Here is a 25,797-nt window from a genome sequence, read left to right as displayed (position 1 = left end):
TGTAATGATAAGATACATTAGCATGTTTACTTCTGTTTAATAAATATTCTTTTTCGTCCAATATATCCAGCATGTAATTGTGTAATGATAGATAGTTTAAGTATACTATAATCACTTCATTTTTGTTCTTTGTTTTGCCTGGGCGAACATGATTTTAGAAGCCTTTCTTACGGAGTGCCAGTGGCTTGAAAGTACAAGCAGATGCACTGTATGTATCCCAATTTTGAAGTGCTGAGCCAGCTCATTTCTAAGGCTCTACATTTATTGCGCTAGGTAACTTGGAAAAGAAAGAAGTGTAAGAAATTGCCCTGCATTTTGGTGAACACTAGCATAATTTGATGAAGAGGTTTGAGATTTGAAATACCAGTGTTGAAAAAAATAATTTGTGTCTCAGTTTTTACATTTGCAGAGTAGAAACAACGTTGTATCCTTGCCTTTTTTGAAGTGCAAAGTGCTTTCAAAGCTATGAGTGAAAAAGTGGGATAGCATTGTTAAATATTTAGAAATCCAAATGAACCCTTTGATAGGAAGATGAAGATTTATGTTAAAATGTAAGAAGCCAGAAGTGTGATGAAGTTTAAAGTTGTGTTATCTGTTTTTTATCTCTGTCTTGTCAGAGATACCATTATTCATTTGCATTGTACATGCTAATAGCATTATGTACACATACTAGTGTCACTTGTATTTACATATCCAAAGAATATTTACACAAATATCAGAGCAGATATGGACTGTGTGTTTAGATTCTGAATTTTAAAAGATTTACTGCATTGTACGTATGAATTTTCTGCCTGAAAGGCAGAAGGAGAAAGAGCCAAAGGACAAAAATCTGAAGGAATTTAAGTTAATGTAATTTTTTATTCATTATATGAAACTGTTTTCGCCCTGATGATTCCTGTAAAATGGTAATAAAATAGTTTTACTTTTCATTATTGTTTCTGTATTTCCTAAATTTCCTATGTTCATCCTATCCTCATAGAATACATGTTTTGATATGTGAAAATGTTATTGTTCCAGAAATAGGGTTTCTTAAATGACTGTGTTTATTACTTAGTTCTAATATTAAGTTATTAGAACATAGTGTACAACAGGAAAACTAATAAGTGGTTTTAAGAGTCAAAATTATACCAAAAATTCTTTGAAATTATCAGAACTAATTTTTCTGGAAAATGTTTGGTAAAGATACCATTTTATCTGCTGAAATAAGAAAGGAGTATGGGGTGATATGACTGAAGGCGCAGTTTGAATAGCCTCTGTAAACTGCTGCATCTTCAGAATTAAGATGGGAAAAGTAAATAGTCAAAGATTTCTAAGCAAGACAGCCTTAAGATATCAGATATTAACTGTGTGGAATAAACTAGTTTAGAAAACAAATCTAAGAAATACAATACAAACTATTTAATATGTCAGATATGAATAATTTTGCACATTACTAGAATTTATTATTCTCTCATTTGTCTGTCCTATTCTTCTTGCTATAAGGGCAGGAAAAAAGTGTCTTTCATCCCACCAGTAGTCAAGCCAAAAGAGGACTGGAAAACTGCTTTAAATTCAGGTGGTAGTCTTTTACAAGAATTAGTAATAGAAGGTTGGTGTTATGTTATGACTGACATCGCTTATTCTCCATTTCTCTGTCACCCACTAACCGTTGTTATCCTCTGCTAAACCTACATGATTGCTTTTGGCTATGAATCAAGTAAAGGATGATCAAAGGCAAAAGTTCAGTGTCTTGCAACAGCTGGTTTGTCTGCTTTCTCTCCTTATTAGCTAATAGTATCTGGGCTTGAAGTCCTGCTGCTGGAAAAATGCCCTAATTTAATCTTGCTAATTTAAGAGTGTCTAAAACAGTCTCATAACTCATAAAGAGGATTTAAGTGTGTATAATACAAAATGTGAAATGCTGTGATAACTTCAGGGAATGAGAAATTTGATGCTTGAATCCCAGTCTTAGAGTTTCTGTATAAATTCTGAGAATTTGGATCTTAACACAATTTTATTTATTGAAAATCAATAGGTAAAAGTGTCTACTAGATTTAAAAGGATGTTATTTTAAAGAATGTTAGCCTAATATAGTAGTAATATATGGTTAGCGATAGAGTGAAAACACTGAATAAATGACAACAAAGCATATTTAAGTAGGAAAAAATTACATTTATGTTTTGTGGAGCTTACAGGCCTGCCTCTATTCTCCTGTTGTACAAAATGACCTTCCCAGTCTCCTGCTGTGCTGATTTTGGAACCGCTCAGTAATTCATGAATATACTGTTGACATGGCTAGTAGGATGTTTACATTTGAGTAGGGTTGTACAGCTTAATGGGTGCTGTCAGGGAAGACAAGCAGGAAGGGGAAGGAACAGTTAAGATAAGCCACATCTCCGCAAATACTTCTGAGCTCTTTCTTACAGAATTGAGCCAGCTCAGGAAAAAGCTCCGTAACACATGCAGTTGAATTCTAGCTGGTTTTGTAAAGGAACATACCACCGAGGGTGGGGGGAGTTGTCTGACAGCTGGGCAGACCCCCAGCTGGGCTTCCTGGGTTACCTTTGGGAGAGAGGATTTTAGAGAGAGATCTATGTTTATCTTTAAGACCTCTTTCTGGTAATTGCTTTCTTACTATTGTTTAAATGGTAGAAAGTTGTTTTATCGCTGTACTTGATTGGGAAAATAGCAGACTTACATCCTAGAATAGGTGAGGCTGTGCAGCCAGCCCTGTCACTGTGAGTCCTGCTCCAGAAGACCACGCTCCTTGGGGTCACCACAAAGCAAATGCAGACTGTGTTAAAAATACTTCTTCCTAGGTAGCTATTCAAACCCTTTGGGTATGTTTTGGACCTTTTGGACCCTAGGCATTCAATTGATTATAGAAATTTTCCACTAAGAGAAAGAAAAAACACTACCTAAATGAATAAATATGCATGAATAGTGTGTTCTTTATAGCCTGTCAAGAGAAAAATGTGCTTAGTATACAACTACTGCAGCAGAATATTAATGGCAAATGTAACACTGGGTAGGAACTTTGAAAAATCTCATTAAAACATACCCAGGTGGTATTCTAACAATGCAAAGACAAAAACTAGCATACTTCTTATTTGGTATGCAATTCATTATCTGTATTTTACATGTGATAAAATGAAGATATGTTTCCCTGTGAACAACATGTAACTAACCTGAAGCAATTTTATTTATTGGTTTACACATTGTGAGCAGATGTCTGTTTAAAAAGCAGCAAACTTAGCTTTTGTCATTTTGGATTTTGATTATAAAGTTGTTTTATTCCTGGAGGGAAAAAAATAAGCTAATCTGTCTTTACAAACCAGAACATACATAGAAAGGAGAGCCCTAATCCCAAACCAAATAAAAACAAACAGACCAAAAAGGCATCTCAGCCCATCTAGCTATTGGAGAAAAAAAAAATCTTCATGTGGAAAACTGTCTAAAGCTCTCATGTCAAAAACTTTCCTCAAGGAGGTTAAACATCAGTGAAAATGAACTGAACAGAAAAATCCTCTGGCAATATTCTGTTGTTGCTCTGGTTTTGCTGATTTCCCAGGATAAGCAAGGTTGGATGTGATTAGTGCTTGATCAGAGGATCTTCCAGGTAGAAGCCAGAATCCCACAGTGGTCTGACTTCCAGTGTCATCCTTACCAGGAAATTGAGGGGCTAAACTCCAGCCTTTCAAATCTGATCAAAAGGAAAGATACCAATTGCTAGTGGTTGTTAAGAAACATTTTTCTGAGATTAGAGACGATGGCCCTGATGCCCTACTTAGCTGGAATTTGATTGAGATAGGCTTCGTCTCGATTTTCTTTCAATTGGATGCAGTATTCCTCACTTTCTATGCTATTACCACAAATAACCTATGTTTATTAGAGTGTAATGAGAACAGTGGTGCCTAACCCAAACCCACAGTAACTACGGCTTTTGCTCTAGCAAAGGCACATGCTATTGTATGAAAAGCCAAAAGATTTTTATCCAGCTTGGCCTGTCCCGGATTAAAACATTCGATCAGCGTTGTCTGGCCCAGGCTAGCCTTCCTCTGTAGGGTATGAGTTGCATTAAGGATGCACTTTTATCCACCAGGCTCCACTACGCCCCTCTGCGTCCCCACGTGCAGAAATAGGACGCAGGAGTCCGAGTCTGAAGTTCTTGTTTTCCTGCCCTTCACAATGACTTCTCCTTCCTCTGCATGCACATCCCACAGCTTCAGGGAAAAAAATCCTGGATCGAGGGCCTTAGATCCTCCCGCGCAGTGACCCATGCTCCTGCCGCAGAGCCAAGGCTGGAGGTTTTGTAACGAAGCCGTTATAAAACAAAATGTTGCAGAAGTTCCAGGTGAGCAGTAAGGTTTGCTCTGAGCCATTGCGAAATAGTTATTTACAATAAAAACTGCAATGTCTGAGGACTTTAAGACGAATTTTGTATTTCAAACAGTTGTAGTCTTTCATCTGCACGCAAGTCCCTTTTGAAGAGCAAACCTTGTAATGACCCACTTTATCTTTAAATGCTTGTGGGTTTGGTTTTTTAAGAATCTCATCACCTGTCCCAATTGACCTCAAATTTCTACGTACAGAAAAACCTGACGATAACGGGAACCAAACACAGCTCTCCGTGAAGTACCACTTCAAACTCTCAGCATGTTGTTACAGCAGCCGAGAATCTCTCAAACGGATGAACCGCTCCCAAGATTTTGAACCTCAATTAAAGAAAGGTACTAATTCCAGGGAGGTCCTCTGGACCGACGTTACCCTGAAGTGCCAGGGAGGACTGGGGCCGGGCAGCCCCGAAGCGACAGCCGCCCGTCTCCTCAGCCCCGCGCCCTCGGCGTCCGCCCGCCGCCGCGCCTCCCGCCCAGGGCGCTCTGCGCACGCGCAGTCCGGGTGACAGGGCGGCGCCAAGCACGTGCGCGCCGGAGGGAGCCGGCGCGAGCCCCTCTGAGGGGGGAGCTGGCCGCCCGCCCGCTGCCGCCGCCGGTGACCGCAGCGGGGAGGAAGGAGGGGGATGGACGGACGAACGAACCGCCGCCATCGCCATCCTGCTCCGCTCCGGTTTGAAAGCAGCGCCCTGCGGGGCAGCCTGTGCCGCGCCACGGCCCCGCCCGCCCTGTGATTGGCGAGCGAAAGGGAGGGAGCGGGTGCGCGCCAGGCCCCGGCGTGTCTCAGCGAAGCCGGCCGGCCGGCCCCCGCTGCCGCGGCGCCGCGCGTTCCGCCCTGAGCGTGTGTGCGGGCCCCGGAGGGGAGCCGAGCCGAGCTGGGCGAGTCGCGTGCTGCCGGCGCCGCCGCTGCCATGGAGAGGGGAGGCGGCGGCAGCGGGAGGGGGTGACTCCGCGCCCCTTCCCCCCATGAGACTGTGGCTGGGCTGGCTGGGCTGCTACACCCTGTTCCTGTGGGTGCTGAGGAGGAGGATGTGGTCTGGCCCTGCCAGGTACCTGAGGAGCCCTTTATCCAGGTCCCTCTACGTGAATATGATGGGCAGCCACAGCCAGCCAGCCCCGGGCGCCAGGGAGAACCACCAGGTACAGCCCCAGAGGCAGCCGCCCTTCCCGCCCCTCCCCTCCCCCACCCCGCCTTCCCTCCCCGTGCCCGGCGGGGCCGGGCTGGGCGGGGGGCTCCCCGGCGCCGGCGGGCACAGGGGCCTCCTTCCCTCCCTCCCTCCCTCCCTCCCTCCCTCCCGCCGACCCCGGGGAAGCCGGCGCGCGGGGAAGCCGGGGAGCTCCGCGGGAGCAGCGGGCGGGCGGGGGGGGGGGGGGTCGGTCCTCGTCCGCCGGGGTGCCCTGAGGTACCGGCCGCCGCGGGGGGGGAGGGAGGGGAGCGCGGGACCCTGGTGCGGGCTGAGGGGGGCACCGGGCCGGGCAGCGCCAGACAAAGAGAGGGAACAGCTCGGTCCTCTCGGTGAGAAAGTTGACGTGTGCCCTCCGTGTGAAATACGACCGGGAGCCTGCTGCAGCGGTAAGGTGAGGTCCCGGGACTGAAGAGCCTGAGGGGAAGGTAGTCCGGGCTGGGTGCCGGCGAAGCGTGCGGTGGGCTTGGGAGTTCGCCGCGGGAGGGTCGTTGGAGCGGGCCCGGCGGTAACGGCGGGTTGGGGAGCCAGCGCGGTGTCCCGAGACTGATAATGCGTGGGGTTGGGTGTCGGAGCTGCTCCTGAGGGATTTAAACCTTCGTCTTGCGTTTTTCCTGGCAAGCTCTGCGAGCAAACAGCACTTGAAGTTTGCAGGTGGTGTTGAATGAGGTGGGTTTGTAATCACAGAGGTGTATTAATTAATACTGGTGTATCCAGAGAAAATAAAAAAGTGAGCAACTGGGAAACTGCGAAGCTCACAGAGGCCTTGGAACAGAAGTAGATGGCAAACTAGAAATGAGTTTGCAATGTGATATGACTGCAATAAAAGGTTAGTGCTATATTTGGGCAGTATAGGCACGTGGATCAGTACTTTGTGGAGAAGTTAGGGACTATACCCTTGCTATGCAATGCCTATTTGTGATATGATTGCATTTGGAATACGTTCAGATCTGCACTACATTTTGCCAAAACGCTACTGAAAATCCAACAAGCGTTCAGAAGGGCTAATAAAAACTCTTAGTGCTGAAGGAAGATACTCTTAAGTAAAATATACAGAGCTGAGCTAATGAAGAAGACGTAACATAAATACTTGAGGACTGTGTACAAAGGAAGAACATAATTATGCATCATAATTCTAAAAGCTGATCCGTTACTGGAGTGCTTTGGGTGGGCACTGACACTCAGAATCTTGCTACTGAATGAGTGTATTAACTGGTGTTTAATGAATATGGTCTGCTGTTTGGATCATTCAGTAGGATGACAAAGAGAAGCAGAGTTTAGATTTATAGAAATAACTTCCTTCTGGCGAACAAAGAAAATCTAAAAGTCTTTTGTGGTGTTAAAAACTGTACCAGAAAGACAAGTCAACCAAGGGAATGTGTTATGGAGATGATTGTCATTCACAGGTAGATGGTCTGCGGTGGATACTCTCCATTTCTAATTTATTGGATCTAGATTTTAAACCTAAAGTATTGATTATTTAGTAAGTTTAGTAAGATTTGTGATTACTGAGTTTGTGGGTTTACTCCTACGTAAGGATTGCGTGTTGAGGCCCCAGGTGCTCTCACTCTCTGCAGTTTTACTGACTTCATTAGTTTCACGTAAATTAGCTGAAAGAACATTTTCTGCCTTTCACTAATATTAGGCAAGAGGTGTCAATATTTTTTTTTATAACAAAGATCTTAACATACCTGTTCAGATTTTCGTGCTGTAGTTTTTCTACTGTTGTGCTATAGGAGATTGATACACTTTCTGTCATGAAACTATTGGCCTGAAAAGGGTTCTTCGTATATTGTACATGGAGGAAAACAAAAGCATTTTCCGTTCTGAGGAAGTAGTTCCATAATTAAGCTGTCTTTCACCACTTTTGTTATTTGAAATTTGGATTTTGTCCTTTGTTGCTTTTTTTTTTCCTTCTTGTATCATTTCTGTTGTTCACTAGTATTATATAGGTAGTTGCCAATAACATTATTGGCAAGATGAAGCATGAAGAAGAAATTAGAGGAGATCTGTGAACAACGCCTAATTTTTGGAAACAAGCTTACCATCATCATCCTGCTAATGGTTATGTCAAGATATATCAATATTTAGAAGTCTTAAAGACAAGAATTGTAGGACTGTTGGTTTCCATGGTCAGATCCGGGAACTACCGGTGACAGAGTTCAGTGCAGAACCAAGATTTATGAGCTCAAGTACAGCACATATGTAGTTGTATTGCTTGTGGAACAAAACCTCTGTTTCCCAAAGCTTTGATAGTTGGATACATTTTCTTCTGGATTGAAAATGGCAACGCAAGGCAAATCATCTGAGCTGCTGCAAACCTGGCCAGTGTAGCTGGGCAGCAGCCTCGTGAATGAACCTGACGCGTATCCCAGCCTGCTTCTCAGCTCCATGGGGTTGTTCGCTTCTGCCAGGCTCTTGAAATTGGCTTCTGAAGGTGGATGGACAAAGTACACAGGCTGCTGCTTTAGTGGGTTTTCATGACTTGCTAAGGATTCCTTTTGGGAATCACTGGTCTATGCTGATTCATTCAAGTAGCGCTGTGCTGCAGTGAGAAAAGACCTAAACCGGTAAATTGTCAGTCTTGGGGATCCATCATGTGGTATAGACTTGCTCAAAATCTGGTTTTTAGAGGAAAGGATCACTTATTTGTGCTACCTACAAGTGTTTGAAAGTACAGTCAAGAGCCTGATTCTCCCAGAAATGTACCCATTATGCAAGTGGTTTTCAAAGTAAACCTAAGCCCGCATATGTTTCCTCCTCAGCTGAAGGGTCTCGACATCCCTTGCTACTTTGGGTCAGTGTTTCATGGAGCACCTGTTTATGAATCTGGCATAATGATCTTGGTGCAGGTGTCTACTCCCCTCTGCTTGCTGGCACTATTGTGAAGCAGCAGGACACTGGAATAAGAATCTTGTTCCATTATTATTTGTATTACAGTAGTAACTAGAAGTTCCATTGTGCTGAACACTGTAAACCTGTTAAGTGACTGTTCCTCTCCCAACAAGGTACAATGAATGTGAAGGGCTCAGGATACATTTTGCGTAGTATGGCTTTAGACACAATCTTAGGTGTTAAATTGTGGGGGAGTTACCCCAGCTGACTATCTGCTTTCCCTCTACATGCATTTTCACAAGATTCTGTTAAAATTCTCCATTTCTCTTTAAGATACGTATAACTCCCTATCTGCACAATAAACACACGCAGCCAGATTAGGGAACATTATTGCAAGATCTAAGAGGGAGATAAGAGAGTGTTAGCTGTAGGGAATAATTCTTGATGTTAGAAAACAGACACAATGGCATTAGAGATTCTATGAGAAGGGCTGACAATAACTCTGCATAAGCATAGGAGAGTGAAAAATAATAGCGACATTCTTAATTAAAATTACTTTTAAAACTTTTTTTTGGTAACTTCTGCATATTGATAGGAGGGGGTCTTTAGCTTGGCATTGCAACTTAGCAATGAGCAACCTTTTGAATTTTGAACCAGTGCTGACATTCCAGAATGCTGCAGCATTACAAGCATTTGCTGAAGGTGCAGAAGGTGGCTGTGAGGGTCCTAAAATTTCAGAAATTATATAGGTTTGCCTTGTTTTGCACAAGATTTTTGCATTGAAAACAACGTAAAGCAGGTGTTAAAGGAGGAGTTTAGATATGTCTTACATGTGAATAGTGAAATATTAGGATATTGTATGATTTACTTTTCCAGCTAGATTTGATATCAAAAAATAGCATCCTTTTTCTTCACAATTAATTGAACAATAGCTTGCCTATCAGAGTTAGTTTAGTTTGTATAGGAGTGGTTGTTGCCAGGTAACACAAGGCGAAAGGAATCATTGGCCCATTTTAGCTTGGGCTTTATATTTTACTAATATAAAAGTATAGAACTGCCTTTCAGCTGATACTGATGACTTCCTAGATGTGGGAACCTGCTCCTTTGTTTAGTAGGGATGCTGGGAGGCAGCTTCATAGACACAATTGTTTCAAAAGACTTGTGGACCTACTTGTTGGTACTGGTAAGTGAAGTAACACAGTCTAGCAATTCTATAAGACAGACAAGCTGTTGTCTAAAGTATTGACTGGCTTCTTTATCTCCTTTCCTGGAAAAATACTGCAGATTCACTTGCTGATTTCTTTTCAGAGGATGCCTAGGGAAATGTTGAGAATGAGTTGGAAGACAGAAAACAATGTTATCCCACTTCATACTATTTTATCAGCATGGTGCTATTCCATAGAGGACCTGTATTTGCTTTCTGGGGAAGTTACTTTGTAAAATTCTTCAAAGTACAGGGTAATGATTAAGACAAAAAATAAAATCATTATTTCTTAGCAAGTAATCGGTCCTCACATAATTACAATTCATATCTAAGTTAAATTAATCCTGAAGCTTGTTGAGAAGTGTGTAGGAAAAACTAAACTTTTATATTTATGGAAATTGATAATAGCCTTCTATGTATTCAATTTTTTTTAACTACTTCTGGGTTTATATTGCTGAACTTTTTAATGATCCTTTATCTCTTTCTCTAGTGGTATGTCTGCAACACAGAACAGTTGTCTGAATCCCTTCAGCCTATTTTTGTCCAGAGTTACCTTGACCAAGGAACACAGATCTTCTTAAACAACAGCATTGAGAAATCAGGCTGGTTGTTTATCCAGCTCTATCACTCTTTTGTGTCCTCAATTTTTAGCCTCTTTATGTCTAGAACATCTATCAATGGGTAAGTGAAAAGTCAATCTTGGGTCAGCTAAATACAGTTTGGATTTAGAGTTTTCAATTGTTCAGCCCTACCCCTTGATCTGTCAGCTTTTCTTAAATTTGTAGTTTTCCCTTTGCCAGTCTAACATCTGAAATGCCCTACTGTGCTCTTCACACCCAACCCACCTAATTGAAGAACACCATTTCCAGTGTGGGGGGACAGAGGAGGTAATAGTGATTAGTAAGAGATTGTTGGAGGACTCTAATTGTATTTTATAACAATTACTTGTATTAATTTCCTTCTGAATAAGAGAGTGCTCTCTTTGTGTTAGACAATGTATCCCTCTTCTTCCTCCCCCCACCTTTGCCCTTTACCTAATGCCATATCACTGTTGTGGTTGTCCTTGTTGTAGGTGGCTGTATCCAGTCAGTTCTGTATTGCATCTAAAACTCTTTCTAGTAGAGAGTGTGTGCATACCCACTGCATACCTAGGCAGATTTCTAAGCAGTGCAGAAGTTGGCCGAGGGTTGTATCTGATAACACCAATGTGGAACAGAATTCTCTCCTTTCTCTTATTTTGTAAAACTTAATTTCACCTCAATTTGTGTGTAAGCTGTACTTGAACAGGTAACTGCTGATGTAGCATGTTTGACGAAACATCAGGAAGGCAGAAAAAGAGAAGCTTATAAAACAATCCTAGTTTATTGCATCAGTCTCTTCTGTGGCTGCAGGGGAATTTAGATGTTCATGGGTGCTTTAGTATTTTTTCCAAAAAAGTCGGTGCCTTCTTGTGTTCACATCACCCCATTCAGACATATGTTTAACAGCTTATCAGTTTTGACCTTATGAAGAATGCATTTTGTTAATTTACCTGGTTTTTCCACCAACCCCACCTCTGTACCTACTACACAGTCTCATACGATGATAATAGCTGTCTACTAAGGCTAGAAAACTAATCTTTTTCCTTATTTTTAACCAGATGACTTTATGAGCTTCCCTGTGGTGTTCTTAGTTACTTGTAGCTTTATATAAAGGTTCCTTTGGTCTCCTCTTCTTCCTTTCTCTTCCATTTTTTTCAAAGGTTCTCCAGTGCTTTGAATAACACCTCATAGTGCTGTTAGGAATAATAGCTATGAGCCAATTATACAGTGTGGACTGACACAAGTGTGCTGCAAGGGGACTCAAATTGGCTGTATTCTGTTTATTTTTATACATTTAATATCTTGCTTTAGTTTCTTCTGTGTGACTTTGTATACTCTATCCTTTTTGATTGATTGTTTTTTAGCACAGTCAATCTTTCCTCGGCCACTTCTCTTTCACATTTTTTTTATTCTTTGATTCTTTTTATCTTTGTTTACCTTTTTTCCCCTTCAACATAAGATTTCTGTTCATTGTCTTTTAAGTTTAACCGGCTATCCAACATTAGTTTAAAGAATAGTATTTATCTACCTTCAGTCTATTACTGACCAGTTCTTTTTTCCTCTGCTTTTTCTCCTAACTCTTTCATCTTCTGAATTCTGCTATGACAGCTGAAATCTGTCACTGTGTAGTCTTCAAACAGTTACGGGCGGGTATGTCATTGACTTGATCCATAAGGAATCCAACTGTCACCTCTACCCAATTCCTTAATGAGTGGCCTATTTTCTATTCCACAGCTCCTCATGTTGAATGCAGGATCTGCAGACAGAAGCAAAAGCCATTGTAAAATACAATTAAAAAAACACCCTTTTGCCACTCCAGCAGTGTTACTGCCATCCTTTCTTTAAATCTTTTCCCTGGCTTCCCTCCTAGTTCCACATCCTATTCCTCATTCATTGTGCATAATTCTGTGTCTGCAGCCATTTTATTTCCTCTGCTATTTAATCTTTTTTTTTAAGGTAGGTGGCAGAGATTCAAATGTGCAAACGTGACAAATAAGGTTCAGCCTTTATCTTTGCCTCTCTTTCTCTCCCCCCTCCTTTCTTTTTTTTTTTTTAATGTGATCATTTTCTTGAGCTGCAGCCCATGAGCTCTTCCTTACCTAATCAAATTCCTCCTGAAGTCTTAACCACTGTAACTGCATGTGGCTATGTGTTTGATCTCTGACAAGTGCAAGGCAAGTTGAACTGGATTTAAAATTTATCTGAGCAGTGACCTTGTCTACTATTATGTGTGGCTGGTTGCTGCCAAAGCACATTCTAAATTGCTTCGTTGTCCTTCCTGTTAAAGTTCATACAAAATTGGTCATTTCTCATTTTTACATTTCAGGCTGCTGGGAAGGGGCTCAATGTTTGTGTTTTCCCCAGAACAATTTCAAAGACTGCTTAAAATAAATCCAGAATGGAAATCCCACAGACTTCTCGATTTAGGGGCTGGGGATGGAGAAGTCACTAAAGTCATGAGTCCTCACTTCGAAGAAATCTATGCCACTGAATTGTCTGAAACTATGATATGGCAGCTTCAGAAGAAGAAATACAGGTATTGTACTGAATATTTCCTACATCCTTTATATCAGACATTACAGCGAAGTAATCTATTTGCAATATTTAATGAATCTTCAGTATTTTCAGTCAGTTCCTCTGTTGTTTGATTGTTATGGAAAAGATTGGCCTGTACAAAAGCAGGAAAATAAACACATCTGATGTTCCCTGTTACCAGTGCTTTTGTTATGTGGATGTTCCCTGTTATCAGTTAAGACAAAATAGACAACCCTTTTTAAGTCTCTTTCTTCATAGCTTGCGTAAATTGCTTTAATCAAGGGAATCAGGAAGATGAAATTCAGATGAACAGTCTAACTGAATAGTCCAAAATTGCAAGAGGAAGACACAGGTACTGCAGAGAAAGCAAACTGAATCCTGGTAATAGGGATACTTCAATAATCTGTGTCTGTTTAATCCTACAGTTCAGACAACTGTGTAAAAACTCTTTTATTCTTGCTATGCTTAGCTCCTGCTGTTAAGATTGAGTAATATTTAGTAACAAAAACCTCAGCACTTTCAGAATTTTGTTCACACACTCATCACAGCTCCTGGAGGTTCTTGCAGGCAGCAGATCCAGTCTTGTTGAGTAATGATTAGTATTTCAGGCACTATATCCCTAGACTTCAACCCAAAGAATGAAGGAACTGTGGATTCCTCTTCTTCACCTGTCTTTGAGTGGAAGCATAACAGCTACTTTGTAATCCGGGTTTGCATACTGGTAAATCGTAGTGGATAAAATGCAGCAAGCCATTAATCATATTTCAGCTTTGTTGTTTCTTGAGAAGTATCTTCAGTTTTATTCTAGGACAACACATTTTTTTAATACCTGGGGTTTTGTTTTTTGTCTCCTTTATTGCCTGATGATTATAAGGCAATATAAAGGTTCGTATGGCTGGATATATAGCTATGCTCATTGTTGATTTAGTTTTATTTTCCAAAAGACCAGAAGGATCATGTCTGTCTTCTCATTGCCTAGGTGGCTGACCTTACCTGCACTATCAACACATCTGTAGAGAATTTTTGTCTTCAGTGGTTCTCTCTGAACTCAGCTTGTATTTGTTTAACAGACTATCTCTCTCTCTTTCCCTTTGTAGGGTGCTTGGTATAAATGAATGGCAAAACACAGGGTTTCAGTATGATGTTATCAGCTGTTTGAATTTGCTGGATCGCTGTGATCAACCGCTGACTGTATTAAAAGATATTAGAAGTGTACTGGAGCCAACTAGAGGCAGAGTCATTCTAGCATTAGTTCTGCCATTTCATCCGTATGTGGAAAATGGTAAGTACACAGATGAATAGCTATTTAGGCAGGTAAAGAAAACGTTTGTAGGTTATAGTATCCCAAATTAAATGTTTAATAAATAATTGGCGTGTTTGTATTTGATTTTTACAAATAACTTGTACGGTGCATGTTCAGAAGTATGAAATCATAGGTAAATAGGCTACATGATGTAAGCTCTTTTCTTAATTCCCCAACACACGTTGTTGGCACCAACAAAAAGCTCAAATTTTAAAGTCGCATATCCTGTTCTGCAGGTTGCCACATTTGAGCTGTGTTGGAGCAACATGGGAAAACTGATCTCTGATTAGGGCCCTCTGCTGCTGTCATATAGGTAACCCCAGTTGTCTCTAGTGACGATTGAGCGAAACCATCAGAACTGTCTGTAATGCTGAATAGAGCAGTTCAGGTCAAACTGTTTCAAGTGATCCAGATGAACTGCACCTAAAGATTCATAGGGAGATGACGTTCACTTTCCAACATGAGCTCTCAAAGTAAAATATAGGCGTCTACTAATACAAAGTATCAACCACTATTTATATTGTATTAGTAATGGGAATAAAAAAGTAAAATTCAGTGCCAAAATTCCATTATTTCCCCAGTTGCATTTTAAAGAAATACATGAGAATTTCAAATGAATCTGTCATGACTAAACTTCAAAAGAGACTAGAACCCTTTTTTTACGTGCCTGTGATTGTGGATTCAGGTTTAGGCACCCTAAAGGTGGCTTGAATTCCAGAAGGCTGGTGTTCATCAGTCATCGTTTGGACACTGGCTCTCCTTGAGTATTAGGACTTGCCTCTGGAAAGGCATGTGTGCCCAGAAAATACAGAACTAATAACCTTAACATTCTGGCAATCACAAGTGCATCAAACTGAATATATTTTCCTCTTTTTATATGCCAGTGGTATTTTGGTGGGAGGAAGGGGGGGGGGGGGGGGGAAGTTTCAAGTATAAAAAAATAATGCCATTGGATGAAGAATTGCTTAAAATACAGTATTTGAGCATATAATTTTGTAACTAGTCTGAAAATTAGTGTGCCTTAAATGAGATGGGGGGTTGACTTATGCATCTGTACAGTATTTAAAGCATATTTGGTTACAACTTACTGTTCCTATAATGTGGAACAATATAGCTTCCTCTTTTAAAAATTCTTTAAAATTCCAAATAACAGCAGTGTCTTTCTAGTCTTTCATTAGCATATTAGAAGAGGAAATAGAGAAATTACTTGTGTGGCTTTTTTGTTTGTGTGCCTTCAAAACTATGTGCCATTGTGTTTTGCAATTGCTATTGCACCCAGCATCTACTTTTCTGCATGTTGTTGGGTAACGACGTGACAGACCACGTGCAACTCCCTGGCTCAACAGGAGGTAAATAAATTAAGGAAGAAACTACTCTAAGTCCGCTTATAGCCTTCATCATTAACCTCCTACAGTGTACTAGGAGTAGAATAGAGTGTTAAATTTATAAATCCCCAGGGACTGGAAACCTGTTCTGTGATTGTGGAACTCGGTCATTCCTACTTGTTGAAAGTTGAAATCTGGTGTAAGATGTCTTGTAAACCAAAGTCATGCTTTTGTTTGTGGTGGTGACTTGTAGCAGATTAGTCACTTTGCTTAAGGCAGTTTTGTTTCCTTAATATCTTCCAAAATTTAAAAACATACTCAGTTTGTCTCTTTACCACTATCACGGATATGGGCCCATATAAACTTCTTTAGGCAATGCAAGTTAGCACACACAAAAGTTACTGTCATTCCACTGAAGCATTCCCACTTAAGATCTATTTAACTGTAGTCTAAAGAAATAGACAATGAACTGCCAGACTGTCTTCATGATGTACAAATGACTTTAGAATTTCAGTATTTTCATTCAGCTGTTCTACAAGATGATACATTTTAAAAAGTATTAGGTGTGTACATATGCTTTATATTTAAGAAAAAAATATACTGGGAATATTCAAAGAGGAGAACATTTCATGGCTCAAGTAACTTCTTGTATCAGCTAATTAAAAACAGTTTGGACCCGCCTAGAGAAACTTTTGAATTTTTGAGGGGGGAACAAATGGAGAAGAGATGAGGCAGGTAAGGTGTTTGAAAGGTGTATAGATCAGTTTCTAGAAATGGAGAAACGATTTTAATCGAAGTTACATATTTGGGTTATTACACATAATGGCAGGGTAATTGTGGAAACTGTATGTGTGAATAACACAAAACTTGCTTTAAGAGAACAAAACAAGGTGGAGGAGGTAAAATATGTTTCTGTGCTTACTGTTTCTGGAATTAGAGTGACACCTAGAGTCCAAAGTAGCTTAATCATAAATTCTTTCTGGGGCTTTTCAGAGTTTTATTTTCAACATACAGAACAACAAGTAATGCACTTATTGCGCATGTCTGAATTTGGCAAGTAAGCCAGATGAGTCATAAGGTATTAGACTAGTCATATAAGAACATGTATTGTTATAACTTCATATTTTTAATAGGTATCCCATAGGGTCATATCAAAATCCTTTGTATTTCCTAATATAGACATCATTTATATAAAGGCATTATTAGATAATATATGACTAGACTGGTTTAAGTGTCTCTAAAGTAAAAATTTCAGAGACACCATACTTCAGAAATAGTAAACACTAGCAGCCTGGGATTGTGAAATTTTCTCATTAAACACATTAATGTCCTTGTGATTAATTGACAGGGATAAGAAGACAAAGGTAAAGGTGTGTTTTCCATCTTCCTGAAATACTTGGTACTAAATTCAGCTGGAAATACAGTACTGTACTAGATAGACCCTTGCTTTGTCTCAGTTATCAGTTCTCATCTCACTGAAACGAGAAATGCAGTTTCATTTGTTAAACAAAGCCTTGCTGTTCTTATCAGGGAAAATGCCTGATATTAACAGATCTCTTGTGAAAGTGCTGCTTTTGTAGGTTGGCTAGGTAGTAACTGCAAAAAAAAAAAAAGGTACTTTTAATTAAAAAAGTATACTACCTTGACTAGGTAGTATACTTCTGTGTTCATGATTGTGTCCATGTTGAACAGGCATGTAAAGGCAAAACTTAGTGCTCCAGGTAATCCTGACTTTGGATGGTAGGACTGGAAGATGGGGGTTGTCTGTCTAGCAAGTGAATTTTAATATTGCTGGAGCAACCTTTTCACTATGACCACTACTTTCCTTTCCTATATAGTCTAGGAAGAAGCTCCCATCCCAGATGAGCTTTACTTTGATAGTACATGCATTTATATTGTCTGTTTTTTCTGCTTGCCTGTCTACAGAATACATAGGTTTTGCTCTGTTTAAACCGTTGTTAAGACTCAGTAACCGTTGATCCATGTATGTTACATCAATAACTCACATTAACATGACTAAAACCAGAATTTCACCTGTGAAACGAGTTTATTTTCTGTTGCTGTCAATTATCACACATCTTTCACAAATGCTGAATTAATGTAAAAGGAATACATGTAAATTTATGTAAAAAGAAAAAAAGACACAGAATTAAATCTAAACTGAAAAAGGAAACTTCTACGAAGCATTAGCAGTTATCGTATGAAAGATGAAGTCTTTTCCCACAATTCTTATTCTTGCAGAATGGAAAATGGAAGTAATATATAACACAGATGTAATGTACACTTCGTTTTGGCGAGCTGTTTAGAAAACACTCTCGAAGAACACTGCCCTGCAAGGTTTTCTCCTCTCTCTTTAAAGCAAACGAAGTCTGTGAGGAAGCTTAACTTCTTCATCTGCCTTTTTACTTGCTTCAGAAATATTGAACAAATCTGAACTGCCGCACGTGCTCATCTGTTCTGATAAACAGTATCATCTTCCAAATCATCCTAGGGGAAAAATGTAGAAGTATTTTGTTACTGCTGTGAACTTTTTTTAATAAAGGCAGAATTTCCTTTTTGAGGCAAACTCCATCTCTTTACTGTTTCAGTAAACTCCTTTCTCCCCACTTAGGCAGTTGCTTTTGTCTCTGGCATCTACAGGATTCAAAATGTATTTCTTTTCTGCTTGGCTTTTCCTGATCTCCAGGGAGCACAGAGGCAGTAAAACATACCCCTTATTTTCACTGTGTTCCTATCTGACGCTCAAACCAAGGAGCAGGTCATGTCAGCAGGGACTTGAAGTCTTTAAAGGGGTAATTACAGAGGAAAGGAATTGGGGCTGTATGGAAAGAAATGCATTAAAAATGTATAGAGGAGAAATGTTTGACTTGGTGTTGTGTTTCTTTTGGTTTCTCATGACATCTCTGAAGTGGTGCAGTCCATGCTCAGAACAGGAAAGAATTTATACTGTTTCTCAAGAGAAGCAACATTTTTGAAGCAGGATTTTGAAGACATTTTCTTTGTTTGCAAATACACGTGACTTCTGAAGTTGGTTTTTTGTAACTTACATGGCATATGCAAAATTATGGTCATATAAGACTTATTGGCATAAATTTGAAATTATGAATTAAGTTGTGTGGCTTTACCCAGTGATGTTGAATACTTAGTTTAGGCTCTGTTAATTTGAAGGAGCAGGAAATATCTGTAAGAATATTGTACAGCTTTTACAACAGTTTTGTTACATTTCCGTCACGTAGCTACCCTGGGCTAAGGGAGCAAGAGGAGCTACATTAGAAATATTTTTCAAGAATGAACTCTTAATACCTGTATGCGTTTTAACGAACAGTCCAGAACCACTTGTTGAGACCTCTCCTTGGCAAAATACATTTTATGGAAGCTTCATTTTCAAATGTTCATACATACGCTATATAAGGTATATACTATCATATATATATAATTGTATATGTACGGTCATTTAGAATGCCTCATAATGTCTTTGACTGTTGTGCAGAATACTTTTTTTACCTTTATTAACTTTAAAAAAGGAAAGTCTATTTCCAGAGGAAATAGAAATGGTATTCTCTTAAAAACGCTAAAAAACTCTCAGTTCCTCTTCTTCCCCCTAAATTTCCGTTTTGGTAGATAGATACTTACAGGCTGTTGGCAATGTTCAGCATACCTCTGCTTTTGAAGTTCTTGGGCAATTGCTTGAAAAATTTTTCGTCCGCTGCTAATTTTCTGCAAATTATTTAAAATATTTTAGGTCAGTGCTACATTTTAATTTGGGCAAACGTATTTTTCTACCTTTTATAATTCTGATTTTTTCCCCCTGTATATGTCTTTGGGAATGTTACTAAATAACACTTTAAGAACATACTGTTTGGCAGGCAGAATGGTTTAAAATTACATTAATATTACATCTCCTTTTTATATATATATATATATATATAAAAACCCTTCTGTAATGGATATTTAATGTATGATGTCTGATTTTTATTCAAGGATACATGATGATAGAGGTTCTAAATAGACTTGTTTTAAATACAGTAGGGCTACCTGAATGAGCCACAAAAAATTAATAGCAAAACCTGTTATTTTCAGAAGAAGTTTGAAGAAAATTTACTTAAAACCTAAAGGAAGCTGTGTATTAGAGATGGCCTTTACATAGATTGACTTTATCCGGTAGCCAATTCATTAAAAATAAGCTAATTAACTGATGAGTTAAATGTAAAATCATTAACTAGTTTTGTACAATCTGAAGTGAAGCCTTAACAGCTCTGTATGTCTCTTTAACTGAATCATCGATTAATCACAAAATTGATACTTACAAAAGAAGAAAAAAAAAAGCTCTGAATCACAGACAAAGCAAACAAAGTGATAACATACACAGTTCTCTGTTCTTTGGTCTTCATTCCCACTTTTGTTTAGCAGCTTTGGTTTTAACTGGAGGGAGGGATAACAAAATAAAGAAAGATTGAAACATAGGATGAGAAGCCAACTGCCAAAGTAGCAGAATAGTTAAAAGCATCAACAGTTTGTAGATAAAAGTCTTTCATTAGATCAGCTTATACCATTGGAAAAATCGGAGAAGTTTGCATGTGTATAAGGCCTTTTTCAGCTTCTGGGAGTAGGTGTTGCAAGTATTTTTGCTTTGAGTACAATGGGACCTGCCTGAAGCATTACCCAATTCTCAAAAATAAACCAATGGCATTACAGATAGCAGTTTTTCCCCTGAATAAGGCTTGATTAATTTTTCCCACTATACTACTTCACCTACTTTAAAGAAAAACAAAAATCAAAAAGACTGTCCTGTCTTTATGTTTAGACAGTGATCACTACAGCAAAGAACCATTTTACTATATCCTGCCACTTATGACTGTGAAGTCCTCATTCTCATGTCAAAGTCTTATTATTAAGTAAAGATTCCAGTTGCAGCTTTGGGTGTTTGTTTTTAACTAAACACAAATTTTGTTTTATATTAAAAAAAAAAATCAGTATTTATGTCATTTTTAACGAGGTGCATTCTAATGTATATGTTTCCTATACGCATAAAACTTCTTCCAAGTCTCTGATATTTTTAAATTTTACCAACATCTCTCTTCTGTATATGTATGAATAGAATTTCATTACACAAGTAAAGTCAGTCTGCCGTAACTTTACTGCAACTCACAAATACTTTGACATTTAAATGATTTTACTTTTACTGGAAACAAATCCAGAGAGTTGATGACTTACGATGTTAATTTCCGGGTTTGCTTTTTGAGTGTGCCTTCATAGATAATCTCCAATTTGCTGATTAGTACTCTCAGGATAATTTTAACTTTAGAATACCTTTTCTTTTAGACGCTTTACTGAAAAAAGAAAATTAGGTTGCTATTGAGAGTACAGGTATGTGCCACACAAGAGTTTGCAGATGTGTGTGGCATATGAACTTCAGCCAACCACCTCTTTAAAGTGTAATCATAAAAGTTATGGAATCTAGGAATGTCTTTTTATTCTCCTTACGGAGATGTTAAAACTGCCTAGGTTTACAAAAGGAACAAAATCAGAAAAATCACTTTGAGCCTACCTTGTAGACTACAAAGAATGTGAATACAGTAGTGCTGTATAGAAACAGTAAGGATGAGGCGATGATCATGAAGATGAACACGAGTTTTCCATTGCTGTGCTGCTTCTCTGCTCCTTTATTAAAAGTGAGTGTTAGAATAAAGGACAGTTCTTCTGATTCACATAATTTTCTTAAGATTCTGCATTTCAGCTCCCTTCCTCTGAGGAATTAAAAAACCTTATACCCATCAACATTTTCTGGTTCATTTTTAGTCTAAATTCCTTAGTGAGATCATTTTTCTGTTGTTTCCCTGAATGTTTGCAAGGGCAATGGAAACTTGTTATTTTTGATTATGAACCCTTCCTTGAGGGGTAGACAGAGAATAGAATCCAGTTTTCTGCTCTTTTAAAAGAATATCTGAATAAAGCTTACAGGCTTTTGTTCAGAAATGCAGGTAGATAGAGGAAGGAAAGAATATAGGGAAGATAATAATCCAGCTAGGGTTTGGGGCTTTTTTTCCTATTTTAGGCATGTAAAACTGAAATGTAGTTAATGAAGTCTCATCGCTTTCTTAACTAGAAGGCAAATGATACAAAGGTTCAGAATTAAAACTATTTGCTCAGATTGGCACGGTGAATCACCAGTTCTGAGACCCTGTACTCCGTTGCATGTATTTCCACTAAATGTCAGTTTCTCTACTTCTCATTTTTCTGTTGATACTTCCTTTGTGATAGCCATTAAAGTCTTTATGTAAGAGGATATAAAGTATGGTTAGGTAACACAGAGTACAAAACTTCTTTCTTTTGTAGAATTATAGTCATTTGCATCATATGACAGAACAGTCTAATGAGCAAACAAAGTTAAGATGCTTATTTGTAGAATCCCTCATTGGTTTTACTATTACTATTTTAATATAGTCATACTCCTGCTAACGGTTTTGTTGGTATTTCTATCTTAAATGCTATTCTTGAAAGTTTAAATAAAGAAAGTATTTAGGAAAGATAATTTATTTCTTTTAAGATGCTTCATTAAGAAGGAATCATCAACTGACCCGTTTTCCTTAGTACGGTTCCATCTCCTGTTTGTTTAGAATGGGGTGAACTTGAATCTGAAAATGCTATTCCACAGATATAAACAGCATTGTCATCTACAGTCAGATCATTGATCTGAAGTGAAATGTTATTTTCTGGTGATAAATGTACTTTGTACTTCTGATGATCTGTGCATTCAGGAGTACACAAATCCTCATGTTCATTAGTTAAAAAGCGAAACCATAGAACTTGAAGCTGTGATGGGGAGCATCCAGAGGCAGAGAAAGCACATGTTAGGAGCACAGTGTTCATGGAGTAGTTAGCTTCCTGAAATCTGGGTTGTGTTACAGTGACTTGGCATGTATCTGCAGCACCTGTTGAGAATAAACAATTGGTAATGTGAGGGACAGTTAAAAAGCAAGGCACAATCTAAAAAGAAAATAAGCTACTTCTGGTTCATTCGAGAAAAGGTAGGAGGAAAACCAACTGTGTTTCAAACTTGAAATTTTTAAGGTTGTTTCCAGCAAACTTTTCGATAAGTCCTACAGGTTGCCCATGTGTTTATTTAACAGTTTTACCTATGTGGTAATGTGCTTAGCTTCCTGTTTTTCTGGAAAAGTATAGAGAAGATTCATATATCTAAAATAATGTGAATGTCTCCTTTGGCCCTGGAGAAGACCAAAAGAACAAAAGTGGGTGTTGTGTGACATAACTGTAGATGCTCAGTGGAGTAGTTCTGCAAGGGTTTCTCTCTCCACCACTGTTCCTGATCTGTGAGACAGACTGATGGCAGGCAGTGGAAATGGTGTAAATGAAGACATTTATAATTTAGCGATTTCATAACATTGATTAGAATTCATAATAGTTCCTAGACATTCTTCCACTTCATCATATGTATTGACTCTGCATTTCTAAGGATAATAATATTGCTTGTTAGTTCTGACATTTAAATGTGTGTAGAGAAAACAGGAAGGTTAATCAGAGAAGAGAATTCTAATTAAGAAACTGAAATGTAAGGTTTAATATGACTGGTCTGGGAGATTTTTTGAAGTCCTTATTGAAGTCCATAATTTAAATACTGGTTTAGTATATTTAATTTTATTCAAATAAATTGCTTAGTTATTTAAACAATGGAATTGGGATTATTGCAGTGAAAATGAAGGTAGTAGCTTAACAGCATCCTTTTCTACTTCCTAGAAAATTACAAATTAGAAGATAAACAAACTGAAGTATCTTAATCTACCGCTGATACACAATTTATAAGCCTGTCCACAGTGGACAATCAGCATTGTTCCTTCATCATTTTTCTCATCTAGTGTTTTCTGGAGCAAATCGAAGCAGATTCAGTGACTGACTTCTACAGGAATAAAATGAACCTCTACTTCTGTGTCAGATCAACATCAGAGCCATTCCATAGCAGCTACAGCAATCTGTTGTCAGTGTTGTCAGTGTACTTGCAGCCTGTGTGGTGAAAGGCAGTAGCTTGTGCTTCTGCAGTCAATCCCCTTCTCTTTTCCACCTTGCTCTGGGTGGCCTTGCGGAGCAGAATTCCATGGCTTCAGTTCATGCAGATACTGTCTGCTGAACTTCTCAAACCCTCCTCCCGCACAAGCACAGCTGCACTGAAACCATGCTGCTGCTGGAGCATCCTTTGCAGGGGAGTGCAGTAGGATTTGACCCTGAAATGCTCCTGTAATCTATTATTTCAGACTTTTGGAAGAAAAAGCATTTGCTAACAGTCATTTAATTTGCAAGTTGTACAAAGATAGCAGAAGTTAGCTTGATTCTCAGCAAAACTTCTTCTTTCTCTTATTTTGTAGCTGTGTTGCAAATCATAGTCACAACATTTTCAATCTTGTTTAACTGCTATTACATGGGAAAATACAAGAAGCTTAAAAGTCTTACCAGCACCGTACAGAATCCAGTCAAATGCCAGCATTAGCACGTTTTTTAATTTGTTGAAAGATGCCATTTCTTGTATCTCTGTGGAAATGATTCTGCTTGAAGGAAGAGGAACTTAGGAGATCTTTGGAGTTCCAGAATGCTCTGAATCACGAGACTTAAAACTTCCTGTTTAGAAGGGTGTTTACTATTGCATTTAGGAAACTGGTTAAAGGTACAGACCAAACCAGAAAACTTTTGGTTTTTTGTGGATGACATTACTTGAGTGAAGAATTTTAAATTTTGTACTTCTGCGAGTTGTGCCTATAATCCTTCAGATTATTTCATTGGATGTAACAAATGGCATGTTTTCCAGCATGCTACAAGTGTTTGGCGGCTTAATTTTATATGATCCTAAGCAGTCTTTACCATATCAGCTAGTAGGTGACCACTGGAGAAACAACAATTCTGTAGCCATCCATTATAATGTGGTGGTCTACTGATGGAAGCTTCACAGCAAATCATAATTTTCAACCTGCTGGCTCTATTTACTGTAATTACCTGAAGCCATCTTTGGCCAGACAGTGGGCATAAGGGAAGAATTTTATAATGGTGGAAAAGACCTTCATTAAATAGTCTATCTGTCCATGTCTGCCGAACACCAGCCTCACTAATGGAAGTTACTTTTCAGCCAGTCTTGGAACTGCTAGTTAAAAATGTAACAAAAGATAACCTTAAGAAGGAAGTGCTTCTGAACAATAGGCAAAAACTTGAACTGATCTTGCAACAGCTCTACAAATGGCTTGTCAACCTCCTATTTGGAGTGGAATGGAATATAATCTGTGTAGTATGCATTCTGTAAGAAAATACAACACAATAAAACTTTCTTTAGAATTTAAACAAAACTGTTTTGTTTTCTCAGTAGGTGGCAAGTGGGAAAAGCCCTCAGAAGTTTTGGAAATCAAAGGGCACACTTGGGAAGAACAGGTGAATAGCCTGCCAGAAGTTTTCAGTAAAGCTGGTTTTGCCATAGAGGCTTTCACCAGACTGCCATACCTATGTGAAGGTGATATGTATAATGACTACTATGTACTAGATGATGCTGTCTTCGTCCTCAAGCCAGTGTAAGCGTCTATGAAGTAAATCTTCAGAATCTAACCCAAGAAGCAGCCTCTGAAAGAGGGGTTTGATTTATGGTTACTTAAAGGGAGGGAATTCGGGGATTGCCATGCTAAATAAATACCATGTAAGAAATTTAAAGGCCAAAATACTAATGTATTTCTTTGTAGTGCGATTAGGAAAAAAAAGGTTGTTTTTTCTAAAACAGACTCTTCAGTTGAGAATTTCTTTTTTACCAGCTCTTAAACCAACAATGCATTCTGCAATCCAGCAGTAATGGGGGATATTTTTTTATACTTACCTGCAACAAGGATCAGATCCAAACAAAAGCAATAGTCCTCATAATGATGAAACTGATACAATGTGAAATGTTGTGAAAGAAATCAAGTGAAATCTGGCAATAAAGTTATCCATTCAGTTCCACCCTTGTTGAATATAAACTGTTGAAATGGATATTCTTCCATGCTAAGTTACTTTCTCTCTTACTGTCATTCTTCACGTTTTTAATCATGCTAATAAACTTTTTTTGAGATGACTTTTTGCATTAACTTTTGTGTTCATTTTTGTAACCATAGCCACGCTTGTCTTCAGCAACTGCTCTTTGTGCTGAGAATCAAGCTCTCAGTAGCAGCACAACCTTGCATTTATTTAAACAGCGTTTAAGTATTGTTTAAAGGGATAACAGTCCACAAAAAATGTATCACTTTTGGTTGGGTTTCTTTCATGTTCCTCTCAAAGCCTCATAAATCCTCATTGCTTTTGCATATGCCATTTTCCAGCCAAAGGGGTTATGGTAGAACTTACCAAAACTGCACTTTAAACTGATGGGTTTAATAACAAACTTTTGGGAACAACTTGCTTAGAAAGTTTTCAGCTTAAAGAACTTGCAGGCAGCTTTT

The 25,797-nt window shown here is 38.8% G+C and overlaps 2 protein-coding genes across 4 annotated transcripts; one reads left to right on the top strand and one right to left on the bottom strand.

Moving 5' to 3' along the window:
• Positions 1-5,326: 5,326 nt before the first annotated feature.
• Positions 5,327-25,319, top strand: METTL9 (methyltransferase 9, His-X-His N1(pi)-histidine). 2 transcript variants are annotated; one of them, XM_059826503.1, is made up of 5 exons: positions 5,327-5,513; positions 10,087-10,277; positions 12,504-12,713; positions 13,810-13,994; positions 24,705-25,319. In XM_059826503.1, exons 1-5 carry the CDS (start codon positions 5,340-5,342, stop codon positions 24,905-24,907), a joined length of 963 nt encoding a protein of 320 aa, XP_059682486.1. In that variant the 5' UTR covers positions 5,327-5,339; the 3' UTR covers positions 24,908-25,319. The 2 variants fall into 2 exon arrangements, with proteins under 2 accessions (XP_059682486.1, XP_059682485.1); XM_059826502.1 differs by having other exon boundaries at positions 24,702-25,319.
• Positions 17,653-23,923, bottom strand: IGSF6 (immunoglobulin superfamily member 6). Of its 2 annotated transcripts, none has more exons than XM_059826529.1 (6): positions 23,804-23,923; positions 21,919-22,272; positions 20,889-21,001; positions 19,706-19,762; positions 18,999-19,057; positions 17,653-17,827 (listed from the first exon to the last, which is right to left on the bottom strand). In XM_059826529.1, the coding sequence occupies exons 1-6, from the start codon at positions 23,868-23,870 to the stop codon at positions 17,752-17,754; spliced, it is 726 nt and encodes a 241-aa protein (XP_059682512.1). In that variant the 5' UTR covers positions 23,871-23,923; the 3' UTR covers positions 17,653-17,751. The 2 variants fall into 2 exon arrangements, with proteins under 2 accessions (XP_059682512.1, XP_059682513.1); XM_059826530.1 differs by having other exon boundaries at positions 17,745-17,827; positions 18,974-19,057.
• Positions 25,320-25,797: the final 478 nt, after the last annotated feature.

The sequence above is a fragment of the Gavia stellata genome, chromosome 18 (assembly GCF_030936135.1).
Source record: "Gavia stellata isolate bGavSte3 chromosome 18, bGavSte3.hap2, whole genome shotgun sequence".
Lineage (NCBI taxonomy): Eukaryota > Metazoa > Chordata > Aves > Gaviiformes > Gaviidae > Gavia > Gavia stellata.
Note: the sequence above shows the minus strand (reverse complement) of the source record. Positions and strands in the feature narration are given on the sequence as shown.

Bases quoted from the DNA above. Each gene is read 5' to 3' on its own strand.
- METTL9 (XM_059826502.1), top strand. From the start codon at position 5,340: ATGAGACTGTGGCTGGGCTGGCTGGGCTGCTACACCCTGTTCCTGTGG. The intron at 5,514-10,086 runs GTACAGCCCCAG...CTCTTTCTCTAG, and splicing joins GCGCCAGGGAGAACCACCAG to TGGTATGTCTGCAACACAGA. The intron at 12,714-13,809 runs GTATTGTACTGA...TTCCCTTTGTAG, and splicing joins CTTCAGAAGAAGAAATACAG to GGTGCTTGGTATAAATGAAT.
- IGSF6 (XM_059826529.1), bottom strand. From the start codon at position 23,870: ATGGCATCTTTCAACAAATTAAAAAACGTGCTAATGCTGGCATTTGAC. The intron at 19,763-20,888 runs GTAGGCTCAAAG...CCCTCCCTCCAG, and splicing joins CATTCTTTGTAGTCTACAAG to TTAAAACCAAAGCTGCTAAA. The intron at 17,828-18,998 runs GTATGCTGAACA...TTTTTCCCCTAG, and splicing joins CAAGAACTTCAAAAGCAGAG to GATGATTTGGAAGATGATAC.